Source organism: Rutilus rutilus, assembly GCF_951802725.1.
Source record: "Rutilus rutilus genome assembly, chromosome: 16".
In the NCBI taxonomy this organism is placed as follows: Eukaryota; Metazoa; Chordata; class Actinopteri; order Cypriniformes; family Leuciscidae; genus Rutilus; species Rutilus rutilus.
Window position 1 is genome coordinate 29,851,032 of NC_140224.1, and position 22,774 is coordinate 29,873,805.

Sequence of the window (22,774 nt, forward strand, 5' to 3'; positions counted from 1 at the left end):
TTCAAAACCACTTGAAGGGCAAACCAGCATTTATGTAATTGGACATATGACACAAAGTGGCACCGTGTGGCAACTTCCCCGGTCTGCACATTCTATGTGCACCAACATCACTGAGCAATGTATGATTTCTATAATGGTACTGTACATAAAACATTTCAGATTTTCGGTTTCAGATCACTCAACCTTATCTACTATAAGCTACACTTTTACTTTTATAATTAAATAGCATTTATTTTTTAAATATAGTATAGCATAAACACCACTATTGAAATTAAAACAACCTTTGAAAGCTCTCTTCTAAAAGTGCAAAGATTTCATCAATTTCCCATCTTACCTGCCCTTAATGCACGTGTTAGATCTAACAGGTTGTGCTGAATCTTTAACTCTTCCCTTCCACCCCGTGAACCTGCAATGCTGGGCTCTTCACAGAGCACCTGTGAGGTGTCCACATGACCCCAGATGGATCCCTCACCGGACAGAGCATTAGGAACCAGCCCATGCTGCTGCGCAACCGAAGAGTCCAGGTCTTGAGAATACATCATGATAACTCTCCAGAAAACATACAAATAAAGAGCAAATAGATCCTCTACTTGAGAGAGAGAGAGAGAGAGAGAGAATGCAGGGAGGGGCAGTTCCTGTGTTCTTCCCCTGAGAGTGTGTGGACGACCAGAGATTAATAGTAGTGGAGACGCTTCCACAAAAATGTGAGGCTGAAAAAATAAAATAAAATCTAACAGGGAAAGGCTTTCACATTCTGTGCTCATGACATCACTCTTTTTTCTTCATCCTTCCTTCCTCACGCTCATTCTTTCTCACATGTGCATGACAGGCCCTTGCACAATGAGCATGCTCACATGTATGCCTGCATTTATCAACAAACACAGATATTAAAACAAGGGGAATATTCTAAACATTTTATATGTGCAATGTGCATCCATTTGCAAAGGTTAGATATTGCACATCTGCTTACTGTTTTAACCACACTGTCCTTTTGAGCTGAGTACATCCCCGTTCGAATGTTTGAGGTCAGTATTTTAATATACAGAAAGGACATATTAAATTGATCAAAAGTGACAGTAAAGACATATATGATGTTACAGATGATTTCACCAAATCAGCATAAAATAATGATTTCTGAAGGATCATGAGTAAAGATGCTGAAAATTTAGCTTTGCCATCACATAAAGAAAACTTAATGAAATAAAGAAAATTTAATATTCCTGTTTCTACTTCTTTCAAAAACGTACAGACTTTAAACTTTTGAATGGTAGCGTAGGTGCATTGTGCACAAATACACCTAATTTCAGGCTTTTATAACAGAATCAAATCAATTGAATTCAACACGAACCCTAGAATAGAAAATACAATATACCAAACCAAATAAAATGTAGTACAAATTGACATCAATGATAACTTGAATCTGCAGGTTAATACACAGGGTCGTAATGCATTGAATTCTGTTACATCAATAAAGATCATTCATAAAATTCCTTTTCAAGCACATAATGTTGCAGTACATGTTGAAGTTACTAGATAAGAGATGAATAACTCCAGTTTATTCGCCAACACTTGATGAGTTTTCAATATTGACCCTGCATTTACAACTCCCAACATATTAGCATAAAAACACACTTGCACTTTATGTAAGCACTGTATTACAGTCTCACCTCACCAAACAAACACGTTTTTTTTGCAGTGCTCACATATTGTGTAAGCGTGCGTGTGAAGCCTCGAGAATGCTAAAGGGGAATGAATCAATTACCTTCAGGCCTGTCAGACTTCCAACTTGTGTGTAAAATGGAAGCCCTTTAAGTAGAGACAGGAATTGTGTTAGGTAATAGATAGAGAGAGAGCTGGTGTTGAAGTGCTGAGATGTAGTTCCACTGAGGGATTGTAATTACAAATATTTGGCCTTTACTGGAGACCATGTGCTTAGAAGCATGAAAGAGCTATCCTCTTCTCTGTCACATACTTACACGGGTCTCATTTCTCCTGTGCCTTGACCCAGTTTAAAGTTGCTGCTGAAAAATGCACAGAGATCTATGGCCGTATGCCATTTGAAGGCATCCACTGCTCACTACAAAAACACGTCTACAGGGAAGTGATTGTGTCCCTGCGCTCTCTTTGCCTTGGCTCCTTTAACCTTTCGAGACAGGACTAAGTGGTTTGCTCTGCAGAAATGGCTTTTCTCTGAAACTCTTGGACTTCAATAGGGCAAGAGGACATGCAGCTGAACAGAATGCATGTGTGCATGCGCTGTGCCACTTTTCAAGTAGCTGATCAAAGCATTCCTACAGATCTGAAACAGGCTCAGAACTGATTCATGAATGATGCTTTTCAGACTTCACGATTTCATTCATAACTGCAGGACGGCAACAGGCCAAGAAGTCACAACAGAGAGAGATGTTTTTGTGTTAATTCACTGTTGAAAAGACTGATTGAAATCTCCCCCAGCCGAAAACCTTTCTATGACACAATCGTGATTAAATCTGAATAGATGTGGCATTTATATCAGTGACTTAACACTTGATTGCGATTGGTCAGTTGTAAAATTCTACAATACGTTTTTTGAATAATGACGGCTAAATTATAATAACTGATTCCATAGCTAGTTTCATAGCTCATGTTTCACTCCATGCTCTCTTTCTCCTTGCGTAATAATGTCAACTCAAATCAATATTTCATGCTCATTTATTTACTTATTTGGTAAATATAATAAATCTTTGCCTCCGGGTCTTCCGTCACATCATTAATGCACATTATGCATTACATATTCATAGACAGTAGCTTGAGAAAGCCAGAGCATTTACTGTACAATATTGTTATTGTTTTATCATTGTTGGTGCACTGCAGAAAATAATTTTCCTAATGAATAGTGTTTGTTTTAATTAAAAATTATAAAAAAAAAAATTAAAACAATACATTTAGTGGAGAATCTAATTAGAAAGCTAATTATTATTAAAATGCATCTTGAATTTAAGTATATATATATTGTGCTTTTTTACATTTTCACTAAACAATAAACATGAATGAATCTAGTATGATTTTTTTTTTATATATATAAAAAAGTCTGAACAAAATTGACAGGAAAACATGAGAAATATACTGTAGAGATTTGCATTGTGTGCTTATTTCATTGGCCTGAGACTAACATAGAGTATTTTATTATGAATATTCTGATTGGAACTGACATTTACTGAGTCGGCTTATTTCAACGACTGGGCCCTGTAAATCATGTTGGGATGTAAGAGCCATTGTTTCAAAAAGAGATTGAAATGAAAGAGGGTCTCACCTTAAAGCCAATGTCACCTCGTTTACAGCAGAGGCAAGCCAGCATGAGGAAGATGAAGGTAAAGAGTCCAGAGAAAGACACAGCCACCACAGCCAGAGAGGACGACCAGGACAGCTCACTCAGTGGAGCGCCATCTGCAGGACAGATACAAAAAAAAAATTCAACATCAAGAAATTTATATAATGCTATGCGTTTGTGTTTTTAGATGCTGTAACAGTAATACAATACAAAATGCAGTAATACAAATACAATATGACTGCTGATTAAACTAGTTTAAAATGGAATTTAGCATGTCACACTTTGAACTTTGTGGCCATTTTGTAACTTTAACGCTAACAATTAGCATTTTACCTCCCAGTAAAAATTATACATTTAATGATCACATTAAAGCTGTAATGTTTGTTTAAATAGTATCATATCAGTATACTGATGGTTATTCTCAGGATTGTCCTGGCTGCCTGTATGGTTGCGTTTAAGTCCATTTTTTATGCCCTTCCCTCGCTAACTTCCCTCCATCTCGTTCACTCGGATGTACGCCATTGCTTAAAGGGTTGGATCACCCAAAAATGTAATTTACTCACCCTCAAGCAATTCTAGGTGTATATGACTTTCTTCTTTCAGCCAAACACAATTGGAGTTCTGATATCCTGACTACCAAGCTTTATAATGGAAGTGAAAAGCTGAGATTTTGAAGCCCCAAAAAGCAGATCAATCTATCATAAAAGTAATCCATATAGCTCCAGGGGGTTAATAAATGCCTAAATGCGAAGCGATGCATTTCTGTAAGAAAAATATCCATATTTATATCCATCTCGCTGTTCAAACAAATAGGGCTAGGCTGCAAACTCAAGCTTTTCTGACGTTTCTCCTTAAAAATGATTGTTTTAGACTTCTAATTCGTCACCGTTGTTTTGTTTTACTCTATCCTCTGCGCTTTCCCTTTCGTCAATATGTCGGGTCAGAGGTCACTCTTCCCCCGGAACAAGACTTGCGTACGGCAGTTACCCGAAACTAGTGATTAGAGTTAACAAAAGTTAGAAATATTTAATACTCCTATTGAGTTTGGCTGAAAGTTGAAAGTCATATACACCTAGGATGGCTTGAGGGTGAGAAAACTATGGAATCATTTACATTTTTGGGTGAACTAACCCTTTTAGTTGCATGAGTGCCCACTACTGGAGTGCAGTGCCCTTGATCACTTGGAATCTTCAATGGAGCTGATTTATTATTTACAGTTTTTCCCCCTTATGAATTAGTTTTATGCACCATTCTATAGGTCTGTGTGTAGGCTTGGGCTGTTGGAGAAAATAAAAAAAATTACACAAACAAAAAATGCTAACAATACAATAAACTATAACAGTCAACTACAAGTAATTTGTGGTTAAATGTCAAAATAACTCCAATATCATATACTACAGTTGTGTGGAGGTGAGGGTAAATTAAGCGCGTTTGTGGTCTATGGATCTGCCTGAAGTGTACATATTGAGTAGACTCGCTCCCTCTGTCAAAATTAAGGGGTCAAGTGTCCGTCCAAATACACTTATCCCACCCACTTGACGAAGTTGAACTGGTGGCGGGGATTCCCCCAAAGGGAAGTGCTTAGGGAAGTTAGTAAGTATATGTCTAAATGTGGAGTTAAACACAGCCCTAGTACCTGGCTGGTACTGTGATTTCAACATAGCAGCCACTACTAGGGGTCAGGAACCTGGACTTGTTTGTAAGGTCGATATTAAGTCTAATTTGTGTCTTTTTCGATCTGGATTTTAGATTAATTAGTTGCAAGGACTTCATTAGCATCGAATGTCTGTTGCTGACTAATGGGATTAAATGGTTGTGCTGTGTTGTTCACCCATATGACATATGACCTCGGCGAGAGAAACGTTTGGCCTCACAAACTGAATTTAATCCACCATTGAGTTTCTTCTGTTTTCACTTTATTCGGAATAAGCAAAACAGCCAGGTAACAAATTAAAATGCTGAAGCCAAAAGGACCATGGGCTGAATGAATGTAATGTCACATTCAGCTGTTTTCTCTTACCTTTTAAACTGTCTGATCTAATATTGCGATATGCAGGCCAGGGTCGCATATATTATTAAAGAAGTGCTAGGGCAAGCACATAAAGTCATAAAGAGCATAATTAATTCATAATTTATACAAGGAATATGCAATCTAATTTATCACCTAGGACAAGAAAATAACAACCCTAAGAATGATTGTTACTGTCAGTGATGCCGTATTTGCGAGCTTTATTTATTTATTGGACTTGCAGGGTCTTATTTTCACTCCAAATTCAGCTTCAGTAGTTGCCATGGAAACTGCAATGGATAGGATGAGTGTAAAATCTGCAGTTGGCTGCAAAACGCTCTGTTTTTCCAACACATTCCCTCAATCCATGAATCCATGCTATCTATCACCATGCTACTCTATCTATCTATCTATCTATCTATCTATCTATCTATCTATCTATCTATCTATCTATCTATCTATCTATCTATCTATCTATCTATCTATCTATCTATCTATCTATCTATCAAGAAAAAAGTAGACCATGAAGATATGGATGAAGAGATGGTTTTATGTGAGTGCGTTTGTACTGGGCACATTTCATAAGAAATATGTTGTGAGGTCTCATGAAATGCATTCATCTATATTTGATTCTTTCTGGTGCTGAACAACTCACTGCAGCTGCATTACAATCAGATATAAATCATTAAGTTCAAATCAGCAGAGAGACACCAGAAATATGGCTAAACCATAGAGACACTGCACTAATGAGTGACAAATACCCTTTCAAGCACCCTTCAGGAAAAGGTTATTTGGAAGAAAAAATACAGTCACTGTTCCAGGGTGAGGGATACAATTACACACACTCATTAATAAAACTGTCAAATAGTAAGGACAACTCAATGTCCTTAAAATCAGTTTTTTTTTACCTTTCACTACATTTGTGACGATGTTTTCAAAAAAGTATTGTCAAACCTATACAACCTCATAGTCTTCACTGAGATCAATGGTATTGAGTCCAGTCTTAATTAAGACATTGAGAGGGCCCGAGAGCCTTCCACTCTTAATGAGAACAGATATCACTAACGGAAGGGCACACATACACTTCAAAACTAAAATGAGACTTTATTTTTACTTGCATTTATTCGTATCCCTCAAATAATTTGTACTAAACTCCTTTACTTAAACTATTGCAAGCAGAGTTGCAGCAACAAAAGTTTAAAATTTACATTATTTACATTTACATTTATTCATTTAGCAGAGCATTTATTCACAATAGAAGCAGTTAAACTAACAATAGGACAACAATATGCAAGTGCTATGACCCTTCTCAGTTTAATCTAACGCAGTACATGTAAAACAGAATAGTATAGTTATAAATAGAATAGAAGAGAAAGTGTTAGTATTACTGGATCAAGTGCTGCCGAAAAAAAGCACTTGGTGATGGCGCAAGACGACGTTCACTTGCAGAGCGCAAGTTTCTGGATGGCACATAAGTCTGAAGTAATGAGTTTAGGTAAAAGGGAGCAGAGCCAGTGGTTGTTCTGTAGGCAAACGTCAGTGACTTGAATGCGAGCAGCAACTGGCAACCAATGCAATTTAGTGAGGAGAGGAGTGACGTGTGCTCTCTTCGGCTCGTCAAAGACCACTCTTGCTGCAGCATTCTGGATAACTTGCAGAGGTTTGACAGAGCAAGCTGGAAGACCAGCCAGGAGAGCATTACAGTCCAGTCTGGATAGAACAAGCGCTTGGACAAGGAGTTGTGTAGCATGCTCTGATAGGAAGGGCCTGATCCTCCTCTGAAAGCAGAGAGACGGAGGGTAGAATGTGTGTGTTAGCTATAAGATGTGTGTGTCAGTTTGTGGATTGGTAAATTGGCCGCTGATGGTGGTTGTTTTATTTATAAAGATTCTTTGCAAAATCGTCAGCTGTTAGGGTTGATGAAGGAGGAGGAGGAGGAGGAGGAGGAGGGTTGAGAAGAGAGGAGAAGGTTTTGAAAAGCATGCGAGAGTCAGAAGAATTGTTCATTTTGTCGTGATAGTGAGTCATTTTAGCAGTAGAGATATTAGCAGAGAAGGAAGAGAGGAGGGATTGAAAAAAACCAAGGTCAGTAGGATCTTTCGATTTGCGCCACTTTTCCTCTCTGCACCCCTGAGTTTAGAACGATGCTCACGGAGAACATCAGATAACCAGGGGGCAGAGGGGGTGGCGTGGGCCGGCCTGGATGAAAGGGGGCAGAAGTTGTCCAAGCAGGATGTTAAAGTGGAGAAAAGAGTATCAGTTGCACTGTTAGTGTCTAGTATCTGCAATTCTGCATATTATACCAAACATTTTAAATTGTAATAATATTTCACATATTACATTTTTATTGTGTTTCGGATTAAATAAATGCAGCCTTGTTCACACATAAGAGATTTCTTACAAAAACATTTTAAAAATTTAAAAAGAACTTGAGAGGATGTGACTTCATTGATCCTCTAAAAATCCTCTTGCTACCACTTGGTTAAAAACAATAGCCAAACCTTGCCAGAGTGAAGTTAGTACTGAGAAAAGCTTTAGTATTTATTGCAGATTGCTGATATTATTATAATGATATTCATACAAATGTGATCCAAGCATCCAAATGCTTTTTGGGGCAATTGTATAAACAATATACTAACTGAAACGGGGAATAGCAAAGTGCTATCTAAATCTAAATAAATAATGTCTGGTTACATAAGTGCACAAATCTGTCATGAGCAGAACGCAGTACAAACCAGTGTACATTAATGTGACTAATGTGACAGAACAAAATTGCAGATACCAAGTGTCAATTGCTACACATAACCGTATATGTGAAGAAAAGTTAAGCATCAATAATGAATGATGCTTTAAATGAAAACTACAGACAATTCATTTATAATCTAGCAGATCTGATTTCAATGCTAATAGTCTAGAATCTAAAGACCTTTGCTGTAGCAATTACAATCAGAACTAATGATTCTGCCTCTCTTCTCAAGTGAGACTGTACAATGATTAGACGTGTGAACAATTGACAGTCACATTAGTCATGTAACACAAGCTATTTCTGAGACGGCTGTCTAGTTATCTTCATCTTAACACATTCTCTGAAACACATTTTCTGGATCCTGTGAGCTTAAATTCCAAAGTGAGACTGCTGCTGTGACTCATCGAGCCATCACAAGGCTTTCACATTCAGGTGCTCTCAAAATTTGTTGTCTTTGAGGTTTGATTTGGCCCAATCAAACTCTCAATTTGCAATCAAACTTTAGTCTAAAGTGTTTACTGGAACTGTCAGAAAATCCTCATCAAAGTGTTTTATAGCTTACAATCAACCCAGAGAGAATAAAAATCATGTAACAAATAATTATTTGTTTCCAATAAATCATTTTCTTTTGAATTTTCTATTCATCAAAGGCAAAAGATCACAGTTTTCACAGACATAAAAAATATTAGGCAGCTGTTTTCATCATTGATAGCAATAAGACATGTTTCTTGAGCACCATATTAGAATGATTTCTGAAGGATCATGTGACACTGAAGACTGGAGTAATGATGCTGAAAATTCAGCTTTGCCATCACAGGAATAATTTACATTTTAAAAAAAGTTATTGTTATATTTTACAATATTACTGTTTTTACTGTGTTTTTGATCAAATAATTTCAGCCTTCTTTCAAAAATATGAACACAAATCTTAACAACCCCAAACTTAACTTTTGAACAATAGTGTACAGTATACATTCCATTATATTTAATAAAACATTCACCATGATAGAATGAATGCCCAGGGTGTTTCCCTCCCTATGGCCTGTGACGCTGAGATGGACACAGTGACCCTAAGACAAGTGGTTTGGAAAATGCATGGATGGATGATAGAAGGACACTTAATATCCCATGATACTGTAATTTACCCCAAACTCTTTATAATGGTGCTACAAACATGATGGAGCTCAACGTTCCAGGTCGTCTCCCCAGCCTGGCCTCTTGCTGTCATTCCATGGGATCCAATTCCATTTAAATTCCATCTCACAAACTGAAAAGGAACCCTTTCTTAAATTTTGCACAACCCTGCTTCCCAGCACCCCATGCTTTAACATCTAAAAAATAAGATAGGTTGAGCAACTGCTGTTCTAGAAAAATCCGAGCATGAATACAAAGGAGATATGCATGTCCGATAGTCTCCAGACATTGTTATAAAAAAAGAAACAGGAACAGAACAATGTTTTAAGAGCAGTTTTTTTTAAAAGCAGTGAACATCTAGTGTTACAAAAAAAAGAAAAAAAAAAGTTCTGACTGCTGTTTGCTCTTTCCTCTCTTTCTCCTCCAGAGGAGCTTCGGGGTTGGTACCCATTTTCAGTCAGCTCAGGAAGAGAGCAGAAGCAGCTCTAATGACTAAATGATGAGGGATGGGTGGGGGTGAACCAGAGCAAAGCCATGAGAGCTGGAAGAAACGTGTACTCTGTTCCTGGTGGGAAGCCAAAAGAGCCTCAAGCAGAACCTTTAATTTACAGCAGTCAAGAACAACAGCATTCAAGCAAGCAGATTCATTAACATAAACTAAGCCCAAGCTGCTAACCAATCATAAGGCTGGGTATTGTTTCCATGGAGATGACTGGCAGGTGATTTAAACGGAACAGTCTGGTGCTTAGACAGGTCATTCACTTTCACTTATTTCTAAAATGCCAGAAAAGGAAATAATAGGCCTTTAGACATGTCAGCACACATACACACACACACACACACACACACACACACAGAGTGACAGGTCTGTTTGGCAAAATCAGACAGCGTGAACTGACATATACACATTTCAATTGCTGGACTGAAATAAGTAGGCAAAGCTCCAACCTGGTCTCACAGGAAAATTCGTATGAATTTGTACGATGTGAATTTTCAGAAGAAAGCATGGTCCAGCTCTAAACATAACCGCCACTGTGGCATACAGTAAGCAGATTGCACCAAAAAAATATGATAGTACAAATTCATACAAATTATTCATCAATTCACCAAAAGGTAAAAGAGTTGCTCCATGAGATTGTGTTGAAAGTTGAATTTGTTTTTGTTTTTGTTGTTGTTGTTTTGGTTAAGTGTGTAATTTCACTATTTTGGTATATATATATATGGAACCCGGAACATGGTTTAAACTGAGGGGGACCCCTGATGCCCCAACCAACCCCCCTAAACCTGCAACCAACTCCCTGGGAATCAAATCCATGACCTTGGTGTTTTCATCACCATGCTGTACTGTTTGAGCTACAGCAGTGGTTCCCAATCCGGGTCCTGGAGTACCCTCAACAATGATCTGAGTTGAATCAGGTTAGAGCTGCACTATTCTGGATAAATTTAGAATTACATTTTTTTTTTTTTAAACAGAGATCACAATTTTCTCACAATTCTGAACAGACAACTAAACAAAATAACGTCATTTACTAGAGGTTCTGACAAAATGATAATTGCTGCAGTCTATTTAAAACGTTTAATGAATCTGAATGAATTATTTAACAATATTGGTTTGAATGAATGATTCAATGACTCTGGCAATTCACTAGGTGCGTTCGACTTCCACTGCGGTTGGGTGTAACCAGAGCCCGTCTACGGAGAGCCTGCCCACTCCCTATTAAGTCCAATTGTACCGAATTTTGGTTGTAGTTCCACCAGAGTTCCACTGGGGGCGATCGCCATGAGTGCAGAATGAATGGGAGTCTATGGGGCTAGACGGCTAAATTAGTCTCTTTCACCCGATTGCCGTTGAGAAATCTCAGATTCGATAGTAGGTTTTGCAAGTTCAACATGGGTTATAGGTCGAAAGTTGAATGAATTAGTACTTATGTCCTTTCGATTTCTTACAGGTTGAGTTGTTGTTGCCCATAACACGCTAGCATTCTGCTAATGAACGCTGATTGGTCAGTGAAGGACTGATTACGACCAGAGATACCGCTTGATGGCATCGTGGCATCCGAAGCAGGACCAGAAACAAACAAAACAAAAACTCGTCTAGCACGTGTATTTACCTGTGTCAGCTGTGTTGTCGATGCCTCGAGAGAAAAGAGAGTGCAGAGCGCGAAAGCACCAAAGTGACTGAAGGATTGCCGTAAAGCAGTATCTCTGGTCGTACGATGTGCATGACGTCATTGACACTTTAAAACATTTTTTTAAGCAAATAAGTGACTCTAAAAAATCTAACACCCAGCAATGTGTAATTTCTTTGCATCTCCTTTCGAATACAACATTCAAATTACTAGACAAAAAATTATATCCTGAGAAAAGTGGATTTTGATGGGTATACTGCCATAGACCTCCATTCATTCTGCACTCGTCCTGTGAGCGCCCTCATATGGAATCAGAGTGGAACTGCAACCAGTTCAGAAGCCGGAAGTGTACTGAGAGTGAAACTTCTCGCCTTATTAGACATTCTCTGGTGTAACCGATCGATCGGCGAGAGTTGCCATGTACAGTCGGCGAGGAGCTGTGTCCGAAATCACCCCCTACCTATACCCTTAAGTAGAGCACTATTTGAGGGGACAGCCATTTGTAGTAGTGTCCGAAACCATAGTGGAAGTTATCGAGTGCACTCGTTCAATCCCAACCGAACGGCGCACTCGGTGTACGAATTCGCTCACTCGTTTTCATTCATTCCCTCAAGTAAACTATATTAGTGAACTATTTTGGACACAGCCCAGGACCAGGATTGGGAACCACTGAGCTAAAGGAAGCAATTCAAATCTATTGCAGAAACAATGCTGTAAAGACAGTACATCAGCTTAAACATTGTGCTGAGAGAACTCTCTAGATGACACATACTTATCCTTACGCTGCTACTCAGGTAGTTTTAATGTGCTGGCATTACTCACATCCCTCACTCGACTATCTCCAACAGCTTTGCGCAGTCAGCACGAAAGCAGACAAAAAGCGAGAGATGAAAGATTAAAACTGAGGGATAGTAGAAGCTGAATGCCAAACATGCTCAGAGAAAAGAGAGCGAGACAGTCTGTTCAAACATGATCAAATGTTTAATCTAATAAGCTGAAGCCTAATATTGATGAAGAGGCAGAATGTAAGAACAGAAGGCGAATCAGGGGACGGGTGGAGGGGTGGAGAGGTGGAGCTGGACCACGGCCCATGACAGACAAGCTGAAAATGGACATAGACATAATGCACATATGGCCAAAGAGCTGCTCACTCTGCCAGACTGACCCCAAATACAGCCTGAGGACATGAGAAACACAGCACCCTAGAGACATCAACACATCAGAGCAAACAAACTGGCTCCATCGGGGACGAGATTCAGTTTGCAAATCGGCGGCCATATTTGTGACGCCCCAAGCAGATCGTTTGCAGGGGTATATGGTGCCCATATATAATGCATCCCTACCTAAGATGAAAATGTTAATGTTTGTGAATGTTCCATATGTTATAATGGTAGATCACCATGTGCATATCTCATTGTATGTCCTTTATGTTTCGCAATCCTTGAATGTGCAGTCAAAGGATTTTATATATAAAAGCGGTGTACAAATAAGCTGATTTTATGCTGACTCTTTCTTTATAGGCAAATATGTGTCATTCACTGCAGTGAAGAGTGAAATAGTGAACAAGCAAACAATAGTGTATATGCATGAATTCATACATTCTTTTGCATAATATTTGCATACATTTCTGAGTTTAACACTGAGCTGAGTCTGCTGACATGCTATCTTGGACAAGCAAAGACAAAATTTCCAGTTTTCTATTATCTATTATCTTTAACAACTACGTTTCAAATAAGGATTTAACGAGGGAATTATTCAAGTTTCTGTTTTTAAGAAGTGCATGGATCTATTAAATCACACACACACACACACACACACACACACACACACACACACACACACACACACACACACACACACACACACACACACACACACACACACACACACACACACACACACACACACACACACACACACACACACACACACACACACACACACACACACACACTTAAGCATGGCTGTTAGCATCTGTGTAGCTTCTTGGTACAAGAAGTTAAGTTCTTGGAACCGTGCTGGGCTCACAAATGTGGGGATTATGTAACTCCCAGTAGTTGTAATTGAAAGTCAATCCTTTTAGATACCTTACTTCACCACCGCTTTGAAATTGTAATGTACACCTGCATGCTTAAAGCATGCAATCAAAATGTCATCATGAAATCAAAATTGACCCTATTTACTTTGTTAGCACACATAGCTGTCTTGTGGTGAACACTTAATCCGTGCAAGTTAATACACAGAATTTTTTTTTTGTCGTGGTAATCTTTAATCAAAATCTGAATATTTGCTGAATATTAAATGGCATTCCTTTTCTGATTACTTCATTTTGATAGCTTGGGTTGAATATCCTTAACCACTCCACTCACACAACCATCAGTCTGCTTTGAGCGAGGGATGGAGAGGAGGTGCACGAAAGTAAAACCCTGCCCTCTATTCAATATTCCATTTCACTTGGAAATACGTCACGACACTGAAGTAAAGTCGGTTGCAACTTCCGGTCCACTTGGACTTGAACTCCCTCTCAATCAGCAATAGGATCAATCTTTTACCTTTAAGTCCGTAAAAAATGCAAAAGATTTCATGATTCCTTTTATAGAAGATTACAAACTTGTACAACAAAAAAATTATAATTTGTTTCTAAAATATATTTGTGAGATATATAGTTGTAAACGAGTGAAAATGCAACTATGACCAAATTATTATTTTTATTTTTTTAAATACAGTTCATTAATATAAATCTACATCTAACTTACAGTCATACCGGTGCTTGAGTTTGCTTTCATTTCAACAAAGAAATCTGCCATACTGCAACTGAATAGCTAAGGATAAATGATGATACATGTTACCCATTTGTTTTCCAGGTTTACAAGTATCAGAGAATATCAGAGGCATTCTAAACCAATACACAAATAAAACAGATTGAATATTCATTTATGATAGAGAATAGAAAGTCAAAGTCATTTATCCTACTTTGCAGAGACTCTGACCCAAATACTTATGGCCTTCTTTTTGTACAGTCACCACTAGTTAGTTTTTACATTTTTACAGCAGGTACACAGATTTGCTTACTTCAGCACTACTGTGCAGGAAGGCCGGATACACAGCAGAGAAGTGTGTGTGTATTTGTCAGAAACACTTTTTTGGGGTTTACTGGTGCTTATGTTATGCTAAATCAACAACTCAATGACCCGCCAGTCCATCCTTCCCATTCCCTTGATACCTACTTAAAATACAGTTCATTTATTTCAGTAGTTGGCACTTTGCCATCTGCATGATGGAAAGAAGGAGAGAGAGAAAAAAATATAGCAAGTTTTTCCCACTGTGCTCTTTGAGCTGAATCTCATTTTCTTAACTTTCTAATTATGACTTGAGCCTCTTTCCATGCCTAATGTTTACTTTTTATAGGCCTCATTTAAAGTATGCGTTCTTTCAAAAACTACGGCACATCCTGAATTTACATGGATCCAAGAAACTATTGATCGGGGCTCAGAAAGGCAAACTAATATCAAAGATTTGAATTGTGGGATGGTTTATATGGATCAAAGACCCATTATTCTCCCTCAATCCAGATCAATAAGACTAGCGATATAATTCCTGAGCAAACAAGGAAACATTGGCAAGGCAAATAAAATCTTTATGTAGTATATCTCTATGATACGTGATTCATGGACCTGTCTGATCTATCAAATGCTGTTCATTTAGTTGGAACAGTTTGAAACCAACAGAACCATGCCAAGAATGACTGAAGAGAAAACAGAAGAAATGATCTAGACAGACTTTGAAAACAGAATTTATGCCCGTCTGCAAGTGATAAGTACAGATTATTTTACAGACATACTCAGAAAACAAAGAGGTGCCTCAAATAAAAGTCAGTATCTTTCAAATGTGATGCCACTACAGGTAAACTTTATCTAATCCAGTGATTTGTTGTTCCTCAAAGGTGCTCATTGCATAAACCTTGTTTCTAGGCGGAATTCTACACCCGACTCCCAGAAGTTGCTCAGAGCCAGCCAATCAGATTGCAATCGCCGTTTTCCGCTAGTTCTGCCAATTTTGTATGCAATTTTGCTCAGTGAATGGACTGTGGGGGGGTCGTGGGTGTTCCATCTAAGGCAGAGACCTGTCAAGCCTCCTCCCTCAAACACTTTAAACAGTATTAGCATTTTAACAGACTTTTTAGAACTTTCTTTTATCTCAAAATGTATCTTACAGCGTCAGAATATTGCCATACAGGGTATGATGGTGAAAAAGATGACTTGGACTTCCTGTTCAGTCATAGCACAGGAATGCGTGCTCAATGAAAACGCACACCCATGAATACTGCATTCCTATGTGCACAGTAAGAAGCCTGTCTAATCAATAACACCCCCCCTTAAGTCAGCGGGTCTACATAATGCTTGTGAGAGGAAAAGCATCTCTGTGTGCTCTCTAAGCTCACCTGCAGTGAGGACACATCGTACGGCCACTAAAAGAGTCAGTGATGGATAGAGAAATGCAAAATCAATAGATAAACCTAACATATGGATCAATCACCTTGCTCTGTCTTTTCCTCCTCCAGTCACTTCATTGATTTGTTCCAAAATCTAGTGAGCTGTCTTTAAACTAGTCTTTAAACGCAGTTTCCTGCTAAGAGAGCATCTCAACTGCAATGAGTGACTGATTTGGAACATTCTACGCATGCAGAAACAACATAAACATAAAAAATAAAAACTGCAGGAAACTTGACTTACAAATATTAAAAAAATACAAATATTGGGTAAAATCTATATTTTTTGTGTGTGTAAAAAAAGAAATTGATCAAAATGTATATATAAATGTAAAGAAATTTATAATGTTACAAAATATTTCTATGTCAAATAATTGCTGTTTTTTTTATTACTTTCTATTCATTAAAGAATCCTGAAGAAAATGTATTATAGTTTCCACAAAAAAACAAGCAATAATAATAGCAAATGATTTTGAGCCCCAAATAAGCACATTAGAATGATTTCTGAAGGATCCTGTGACACTGAAGACTGGAGTAATGATGCTGAAAATTCAGCTTTATCATCACAAGAATAAATTACATTTTAAATTAATATATATAAAAAAATAAAAAAGAAACTGTTATTTAGAATTTTTATAATATTTTACAACAAAGCTGTTTTTGATGTATTTTTGATCAAGTAAATGCAGCCTGGTTGAGCAAAAGAGGCTTTTAAAAAAATCACTTCACAGCTGCACAGGACATGGTAAAAACTCAAGAAAATGTATAATCAACATTTCTCTCACTTGTCTGTTCTATTGGATAGATTTTTCCAGTACATGATGGGATTGCCTCCATCATGAAGGATACACGCAATCCTGCCTTAGAATTTGACCAAAATATATCTTGTAAGGAAAAAAATACTGCCTAACTTCTGGAACAGCCCTCGTGTCAGGAGTTACTTAAAATGCTGCATATGTAGGCTGCTCACCAGAGTCCAAGTTTTATCTCTCATCCATCAACCTCACTGTCATTCAGCATTGACACTCTCTCCCTCTGATCTTTTCCGTCTCTGTAGTGGGAACCAGCTGCTGGGCCCTGGAATCTAAAATGCCTTATTTCTGTTCTGATCCTGCTAGACACCCACCACATCATCTCCTCTCAGAGATGCAGATCTCTGCATGGTTACGTGCCACTCAAGTTACGTAACTTTCACTAAAAACAAATGTTGCTAGGCCTGTTTTTGATGTCTTTCCACGCACTCCTATCTGGTTTAGGACAGGATGCTCATATCCGTAGAGAATACTCAAACTCTGAGAACGAGAACATGACATAAAATTTTAAACACACACATGGAGTGAAGTAGGAGATAATGGTGCCGTGTAACGAGGTTCCCGAGAGCTGCTGCAGCATCAGGCAGCTTGATAAAAGAATGATGAAGGAATATAAAAAAAGACAATGTACTACAGAATAAAATGAGGACAAAGAATATTTGACTCTGTGTTAGAGTTTAATTGAATCTTTTCCCTGGCTTTCTTCATATTAGGAGCTGAAATGTATGCAGATCTGCTATCTCTGTTTTCAGCCTCTAACCATTTCTCTTATTCAAATATTTGTATTATAAACACAGGCTAAGAGTTATTTGTGTCTGACTAAAAGTTAGTTACAGATTTTTAATAAATTGCAATGCATCAATATCTCTTGGGAAATTAACCACTCTCGAAGTGTTTGGCATGGTAATGGAAATGACAATGTGAATATGTTTGGTCTTGGTGTAATAGATCTGCTGCTGCTGCTGTTGATTATTGCTGCTGCTGCAGAGCTAGTACGGGACTTGCGACTGTCAATACACACGCGACACGCTGCTGTGAGCAAGTAAGACATGCTGCTGCTGTAAAATATAGCATACATGAATAACCAGTAGCAGATCTATACAGGTGGAGCTGGGGAAGGTGGAGGGTTTCTGAAAGCGCATAACTGCCACAGCAGACACTGACAAAGTATTTAAAAGTTGAGATTCTGGGTTGACATTTTCAGTTTGTACAGTGCTGTTTATAATAGACAACTAGCTCCTGACTGTCTCTTTGCGATATTGGGCTGCTCCAACGATTCTTTGGCTCTACCTTCTGCTTTACAACAAGCCCTCATGTTTGGTATGACCATCGCAAAACGGGTTATCCTAAAGGAGTGGAAGTCAGCTTCCCCTCCTTGTTTCAAGTGGTGGCTTAATGATATGGTTTCCTGTTTATACCTTGAAGAAATACGGTTTTCTATGTCTAACTCTCGAGATAAATTCAAGAAGATCTGGGGCCCTTTCATAGATTACATCAGGAAGAAGAGCCCACAAACTGGGACCTAATTTTTTCATTTTTATATATATATATATATATTTTTTATCCTTACTGGGACCCTCACTCCCCTCAGGTCCAGGCTTCTTTGACTTAATCTGTGGACGGTTTAGGGCATCTGCTCAGTGAATGGACACGTATATGTATACTTTTTCCTTTTTATATATTGTGCGATTGCTGGCTGTTTGTGTTTGTTTGTTTTTGTTTTTGTTCTGTTTGTATTATGTATGTAAAAAATCTGCATAAAAAAAAAAAAAAGTTGAGCACCCATTAATAACGTGCACCCATTAATTTTTCACAATAAGACCTGGACTATGTACACATTTCAATGCAGATCGTTTTTTCAGGCTTTGCAAAGAAGCTGTTATTAAAGAATGGAACAGTAAAAACTATACAAAAAGCTTCAGAAAGTGCTGTTTCTCTTTTCAAATGTAAAGAGGCCCTTTACATAGTAGTCTGAAAGCAAATGGTCAGGAAAAGGATAATTGAATAAATATAAATTCATGAAGAAGGCGCAAAAGTGCATGTTTTTGGTGCAAGAAACCTTAACTAAGACTCTAAATTGACAGTTACCAAGGAGCAAACAAACCACAAAGCAAAAATGTCCAATACTAGTTACCAACACATCTAATCAGCCAGTACAAGTACACCAAACGATAATATCAGAATGGCGACTATACAACATGAAAGGTACAGTATTTGAACTACCAGGTGGAGAATAACAATTCAATTCAAGCAAAATGAGGATTTTCCCTTCTCCTCTGAATAATGGACCTAAAAGAACAGAATTCAGGCAGTGCCTCTAATTCCTTGAAAGCCTCTATTGGTTTTCCTGCTGTTGCCGTGGTTATAGATGGCCACGGTGTGATTACACACGGAGAACCGAAAGCTTAAGTGTGCTCACACTGTGCCATGGATGCTGAAGAGGGGTTGCCATGGAGACAGGGAGGCTACATATGTTTCATTAATTTCAATGCATATCACATGATGTGGGTTTTGAAGGTCAGGGCTCAATTATCCATAAATAGCAGGTTTGGTTCTAGCAACAGTAAAAACAGATCTAGAATCTTCCAGCCTGGGTGATTGGAACAGCAGCTTTACGTAACTATTCTTTCAGTTTACCAGAACATGTGCAACACAAACAGCGCAGTCTAAATCTGAGACCACCAGTAAAACGGCTTCTATTTTTTCTCCTTTAAAGTGCCCTATTATGCTGTAGTAATAGCTGTTTGTAAATGTAAAAGGTCTGCAAGGTTTCAAAGATCAAAGTCCACAACAGTTATTGTGTCCCAAAATAAATATTCGATTCTGAACTGCCAGAAATGTTCGTTACAAATTTGTATAATGCTCGCCTATGGTCTTCATTAACTACCAGCAAACAACATCTTCTTTTCCCCTCAAACACTGTAGTTGTAGCTGAGGCCTGGAAGTTTTTGGTTTGTGTTGTCGACATGCGTGGCGAAAGCAAATCCACTTTGCATGCACTTCCAAAGGATGAGGACTCATGCTCAAATTAATATGGTAGAACAGACGCCATCATTACTGTTCTTATCACTGTGTATGAGGGAGCCTCCAGAGTTGATTCAGATATGGAAATCAGGATTTTGTTTCCGACACACCTTGTAAGCGGTAGACCAATCACAACAGACTGGGCCATCTGAGAGCAGATTAGGCTCTCGGAAAGAAGGATCCTTGATTAAACGAAGATGATTGAAGAGGAGATGCAGCAATGTATATTATCAGGCAAATAACGTTTTTGTTGTTTTACTTTTTTAGACTGGATGCATGTGAACCTACTGTAGGAGACCTCCAAAACAATTATGAACCTTTAAAATAGCATAATAGAGGCACTTTAAGAATGTTTAATGTTTAACAACATGTTTAACAATGTTTAACAATAAAAGTTTCATTGGATAATTAAATTATTATCATAATCTCTTAATTAGAGTTTAAATGTTCAAAATCCTAAAACTTATTTCCAGGTTTAAATGGAAACAAACAATAATTAGATTTTCAGTGTAATCTAAGATTTTCTTTTTTATTATATATATATATATATATTGGATCCCACTGTATATATAAACTGTATGCACACATTTGTGGGATAATCCTAACAAAATTATTTAAATTCCAATTATATAGAACTCAACTTTGTTTTTGTACATAAGTCTACATTCTGTTTATTTTCATTTCTGTACTTTGGGTGGATGATATTACTAGAAAAACTGGAAAAAGTGGAAAGATGAAGGAATCTCATGATTGCCATGTACTGTACATTCCTGCTCTCTTCGTTTTTTTCTACCACTCTCATGCACAGATATACAGATACACATCTCTTATCTTTAAAGGGACAATATATCTCATGCAGCCAAATTGTTGACTAAAAATGCCTATTAGAAAGGAAAAGACACTGCCATTTGCGGTGGGTTTATCTGATTTAGATTATACTGGAACAGACTGGCGGTGGAAACATGGCTGTGTAAAACTAAATTCAACTGGTATAAGTATCCTTGACCACTTATACCTGACCCTTGACTTCAGTGAAGAAATAAAACGTCAAGGAAGTGTATAATATATGGCTACTTTAAGTAGCTACCAGCACCAACATCATCACTTGACCTCCTCATAAACTAAAGATCATAATTTGCCCAGGGTGACAGAGGTGATTCAGCATCCGGTGAATGAATGCTCCCGGCTAAGCCAATCAGAGTTAGATTAATGAGACCGAAATGATGGCATGGTGTGACATCTGTGTCACAAGTTGCTATGGAAATAGATAAAAAAGCATGTGCTGTGTAAACTCATCAGCGACGCTTCTGTCTTACACTCCATCACACACACAAATGCTGTGAGACAGAGCAATACTAATGGACACTTACATGTGCTTTCATTACAAATACACTCACACACATTAATCGCATGCAGCACATTAATGCTGGGTTTTTCCAAGCATTCTACCAAACACCTCTATGGCAAGCTTTCATAATCATAGAAATCATTACACTGGCTTCCAGGATGTAAAATGGCAGTTAGTAGACACATTTTTTAAGCATTAGATGTGTTTGATAAATTGTTGTAATATACAATTACCAAGCAGAAAAAGTAAGTGGTTTAAGGGTGCGTTCACAGGTGTGGTTCGATTAAAATGATCTCTGGTGCGATTGCCCTGTTAGTGTGATTCATTAGTGTAAACCTCCTCTTCCAAACGAACAGAATGGTGCAGTTTGACTGAAATATGAACACAACATGGACCAAAGACATCTAAACAAATCCAAAAACAGGATGTGATGTCACAAGATGCGACCCTGTGGCGACGGGACGTAACATCTCCCTTCCCTCCTTCAGAAAACGAGGGTTACATGTGTAACCAAGACATTCCATATCAGTCAGTCACGTTTGACGTTACGTCAGACATGATCTGACGAATTGGGATCCCTACCAAAGCGCCACTATTGCTGCCCCTTGCAGCGCTCCACGTAAGCCACCTGATTCCCCGCACCTACTGGGGCGGAAGATGGGACAGGGCTTTACGCCCGGAGAAAGTTGATCCGCATGACCCATACAATGAGATTATTGGATAACACTGGGAAAGCATGCCTTTCCCTTCTGGTAGCCTCCATAACAGACAAAGAGCTGGTCTGAGGTCCTGAAGCTCTGCGTTCGGTCCATGTACAGGCGTAAAGCGCGGACAGAACAGAGCAAAGCTGGGTCTGCCTCCTCCAGGGGAAGCACCTGCAGTTTCACCACCTGGTCCCTGAAAGGAGTGGTGGGAACCTTGGGCAGGTATCCAGGCTGGGGTCTTAGGATAACGTGAGAGTTGGCCGGTCTGAATTCCAGGCACGATTTGTTGACCGAAAAAGCTTGCAGGTCCCCCACCCTCTTGATAGAAGCCAGCGCAGTCAGGAGCATTGTCTTCATTGACAGAATTCTCAGCTCAATTGGCTGCAGCGGTTCGAATGGGGCTCTCTGTAATGCCGTAAGAACCAATGAGCAGATTATGCATTAAGGGTTTTCCTGTATCTCATTCAATATCTGTCTGTATTCTACAAGATCCTTTGAGAATGCCAGCAAAAGGAGAGAGAGCGAAGGATCGTAATGGATTTTATACTGAGTTTGCATATTAGCCTTGCTGCACTTCAACATGAAATGGGAGCAACGTAATGGCCTTTGTTTTTCTCCCCAGAGCTCTCCATGGTGCTGATACAGAAGTAAAGGGCATTAAAAGTCTGCTACATAGTTTAATACACAAGGTATAGAGCACCACGGTACCATCTCGACTCGAACCAAGATTTAAAACAAGCCAATTCTTTGTCATTTTTTACATGCTACTCCTACAGTCAAATGCCTCATCTCAACAGTATGCCCTTTCAGCATTTTGTTCTATTGAGTGAGTGATTTTGCTGTGCAATCCATCTGTATTTTCTGGGTCACTGCAGCCTGCAGTGAGTGTGACGGCGAGCAACTTCTCTCAACCAGACACTGAGGGCCATCAGCCCTTTACTGCTGCGATGTCAGGAGGTGGTTACAGGGGGTCATGACCCATCTAGAGGGATTCGTTTAATATGTTTGCAAAACAGCTGCCAGTTTCATCACTGAAGTATATAAGTTGTAGCATCATCTGCCTTAAACAT

The 22,774-nt window shown here is 38.5% G+C and overlaps 1 protein-coding gene across 2 annotated transcripts in view; it reads right to left on the bottom strand.

Moving 5' to 3' along the window:
* The window catches only part of aatkb (apoptosis-associated tyrosine kinase b), a 51,479-nt gene that overhangs the window by 22,935 nt on the left and 5,770 nt on the right, over positions 1–22,774 (bottom strand). Inside the window, exon 2 of one of the 2 annotated variants that reach the window (XM_084435054.1) lies at positions 3,293–3,426. In XM_084435054.1, the coding sequence (XP_084291180.1) occupies positions 3,293–3,426 (134 nt within the window). Of the gene's footprint in view, positions 1–334; positions 469–3,292; positions 3,427–22,774 lie in introns of those variants that run through there. The other variant, XM_084435055.1, reaches the window with a different exon arrangement.